General features: G+C 35.4%; 1 protein-coding gene across 2 annotated transcripts in view; it reads left to right on the forward strand.

Moving 5' to 3' along the window:
- Positions 1-1,716, forward strand: part of LOC107696727 (copper chaperone for superoxide dismutase-like) — a 6,297-nt gene extending 4,581 nt beyond the window's left edge. The window contains exons 1-2 of one of the 2 annotated variants that reach the window (XM_016497206.1): positions 818-966; positions 1,196-1,716. In XM_016497206.1, the coding sequence (XP_016352692.1) occupies positions 827-966; positions 1,196-1,388 (333 nt within the window). In that variant the 5' untranslated portion in view covers positions 818-826 and the 3' untranslated portion in view covers positions 1,389-1,716. Of the gene's footprint in view, positions 1-817; positions 967-1,195 lie in introns of those variants that run through there. The other variant, XR_001635118.1, reaches the window with a different exon arrangement.
- Positions 1,717-3,194: the final 1,478 nt, after the last annotated feature.

The following is a 3,194-nucleotide window of genomic DNA, read 5'->3' on the forward strand; positions in this document are numbered from 1 at the left end:
AATGATCTTTAAAAAAGCATCATATGACCCCTTTAAGGTAGATACAAAGGCAACATTTCTGATTTTCATTTAGTTGAACTTGAAGTACTAAAATAACTAATACTGAGATAAAATCTATACTACATGGTATTAAATAATGATAATAATGACCAAAACACAAAAAATATTCTAAAATTTGACCTTGAAAATAAAGTGAAAACAGAAAATATACAATATATATATATATATTACTGTATATATAGAAGAAGAAAAAAAACGGATTAAAAATATTAACTAAAACTACAAAAGTATATGTGACCCTGGACCACAAAACCAGTCATAAGGGTCAATTTTTCTTAATTGAGGTTTATACATCGTTTGAAAGTTGAATAAATGATCTTTCCATTGATGTATGGTTTGTTTGGATTGGACAATATTTGTCTGAGATACAACTATTTGAAAATCTGGAATCTGAGGGTGCAAAAAAATCTAAATATTGAGAAAATCGTCTTTAAAGTTGTCCAAATGAAGCTCTTAGCAATGCATATTACTAATCAAAAATTAAGTTTTGATATATTTACGGTAGGAAATTTACTAAATATCTTCATGGAATATGATCTTTACTTAATATCCTAATGATTTTTGGCATAAAAGAAAAATGTATAATTTTGACCCATACAATGTATTGTTGGCTATTGCTACAAATATACCCCAGCGACTTAAGACTGCTTTTGTGCTCCAGGGTCACATATCAGTCATACTAAAACAACACTGGATCTGAGTTACATGCTGTATTTAATTTTTCACCAAAGCCGGTTTCTATGGTAATTTAGTCTCTGGTTGTGTTATGCAGTGTTATGCGGTCACATGTGTCTCCTGGCAGGTGTGCGATGTGATTGGTCGATCTCTGGTGGTGGATTCTGGGGAGGATGATTTGGGGCGTGGGAATCACCCGCTGTCCAGAATAACAGGAAACTCTGGAGAGAGGTGAAGGACATTCTTATCCAGACAAAAACATTAGATAGACAGGCTGCTTCTTGTATAGTGTTTGTGTGTGTAATACAAACAGACTGAGCTGTTTAACATCATCCAGCGCTCTTGGTATGTGTTCCTGCAGAAATCCCAGTCCGTCCAGAGCTCTCTCACTGCTGTTTGATGTCCTTCAGTGGACCGTGTGTGTTTGCTTATCGTCCGCTGTCTCTCGCTGCTTTCTCAGGCTGGCCTGTGCAATCATCGCCCGCTCCGCCGGCTTGCTTCAAAACCCCAAGCAGATCTGTGCCTGTGATGGTGTGCCTCTGTGGGAGGAGAGAGATCGGCCCATCGCTGGGAAAAGACGTAAAGTCACAGACGCACCGACTGCTAATCTGGATGAGACCTTCCCACGCGTCAGGGACCGCAGATGGACATGAATGAAGGATAAGAGACCAAAAACGTGCCTGTCGTGAATGTACTGAACGAGATTCTGAGCCACGTTTTGATGTATCCACAGAAATCAAACCATGTGCAAATATGTACATGGATGGTGTGAAATTTATCTCCAATTATCACAGTGATTCTGTCATACTTTAGATGTCTGATTTTACATACTGCTGCTTTAAGTTCAAAATCAAAATTTAAATTTAGGGGGGAAAAACCTAAAAGTTATTATTATACCATGACTGATTAAAGCAATAAACCCCGTGAAGCCGTGGTTTACAGTGAATTTATAACAGCTGAGGTGTGTTGTTACGACACGAAACAGAGTCTAAAACCCCCTTAGCTGTTATAAATTCACTGTAAACCAAGGCTTCACGGGGCTTATTGCTTTTATAAAACGGTTATTCCATATACGTAGTAAGGGTTCACAAAATAAAACAGAACAAATAAAGTGTAATGATATTAATAAAAACAGTATTCTTCCACCAAACAATGTAGTTCCTCAGAAAGAGTTGTGGTTCCAACAAAGTGGTTGCCGAGCAACACAGAAGTAAACAAAGGTGTGTGTTTGTAGAGTAATTTACAACAGCTTCGAACGTGGCTCAGCCAATCAGAATCAAGCACCGGAACTCTCCGTTTTATATATATATTAAAAAAAAAAATGTTTCTTGAAAGGGTCATTTTTAAATAGAAGATAATATAAAAGAAAATAATAAATACAATATTATAAATTATTCACAAAGCGCTTATGCTATTAACAATAATAATATTAAATAAAAAATAGCACTTAGGTTAATTACATTTCAGCCTGCCATTAATCTGAATTTCCCATTCTTGTAAACAAGCTCTTCAGCAGTAACCTATAATGTGACTTAAAGTGTCATTTTTGTATCATTTGTAATGATTATTGTAGAAATATTTTACAAAAAAAAAAAAAACGAAGTTAGCACCTGTTTATTTGTATTCCCACTAACAAAAAGTGCTTTTTTTTTGGACATCAAATAATGTCGTAATGTGTTGTATTTACACGGTGTACCATGTAGATCATATGATACCAGTGTTGCCAGATCCCACTAAAAAGCATCTGTTTGGACCAAAAATGTTTGTGCTATGTATAAATAACCTGACAGTACTCTTGAAAAAGGCTCTAAATAAACATATGCAACTGACTATATGTGACCCTGGAGCACAAAAGCAGTCTTAAGTCGCTGGGGTATATTTGTAGCAATAGACAACAATACATTGTATGGGTCAAAATTATCTTTGTTTCTTTTATGCCAAAAATCATTAGGATATTAAGTAAAGATCATGTTCCAGGAAGATATTTTGTACATTTCCTACCATAAATATATCAAAACTTAATTTTTGATTAGTAATATGCATTTCTAAGGACTTAATTTGGACAACTTTAAAGATGATTTTCTCAATATTTTTATTTTTTATGCACCCTCAGATTCCAGATTTTCAAATAATTGTATTTCAGCCAAATATTGTATACATCAATGGAAAGCTTATTTATTCAGCGTTCAGATGATGCATACATTTCTCAATTTCTAAAAATTGACCCTTATGACTGGTTTTGTGCTCCAGAGTCACATATAGTTTTATCGCCCATCCCTACTCTAAAATAAACAGCTTGTGGCACCTTTAAAGTCATGCATGCTCTGTATGAATACCAGTTAGGTTTACTCTCTTATCTGTGTTCCTCAGGTGAAGTATGACTTCCTGTACGATCATCATCACGTGTGCTGTCAGGAGCGCTGGCATTCGCTGCTGCACCGTCAGGTTTACACCATCTT

The sequence above is a fragment of the Sinocyclocheilus anshuiensis genome, unplaced genomic scaffold (assembly GCF_001515605.1).
Source record: "Sinocyclocheilus anshuiensis isolate Anshui unplaced genomic scaffold, SAMN03320099.WGS_v1.1 scaffold1091, whole genome shotgun sequence".
Classification (NCBI taxonomy): Eukaryota; Metazoa; Chordata; class Actinopteri; order Cypriniformes; family Cyprinidae; genus Sinocyclocheilus; species Sinocyclocheilus anshuiensis.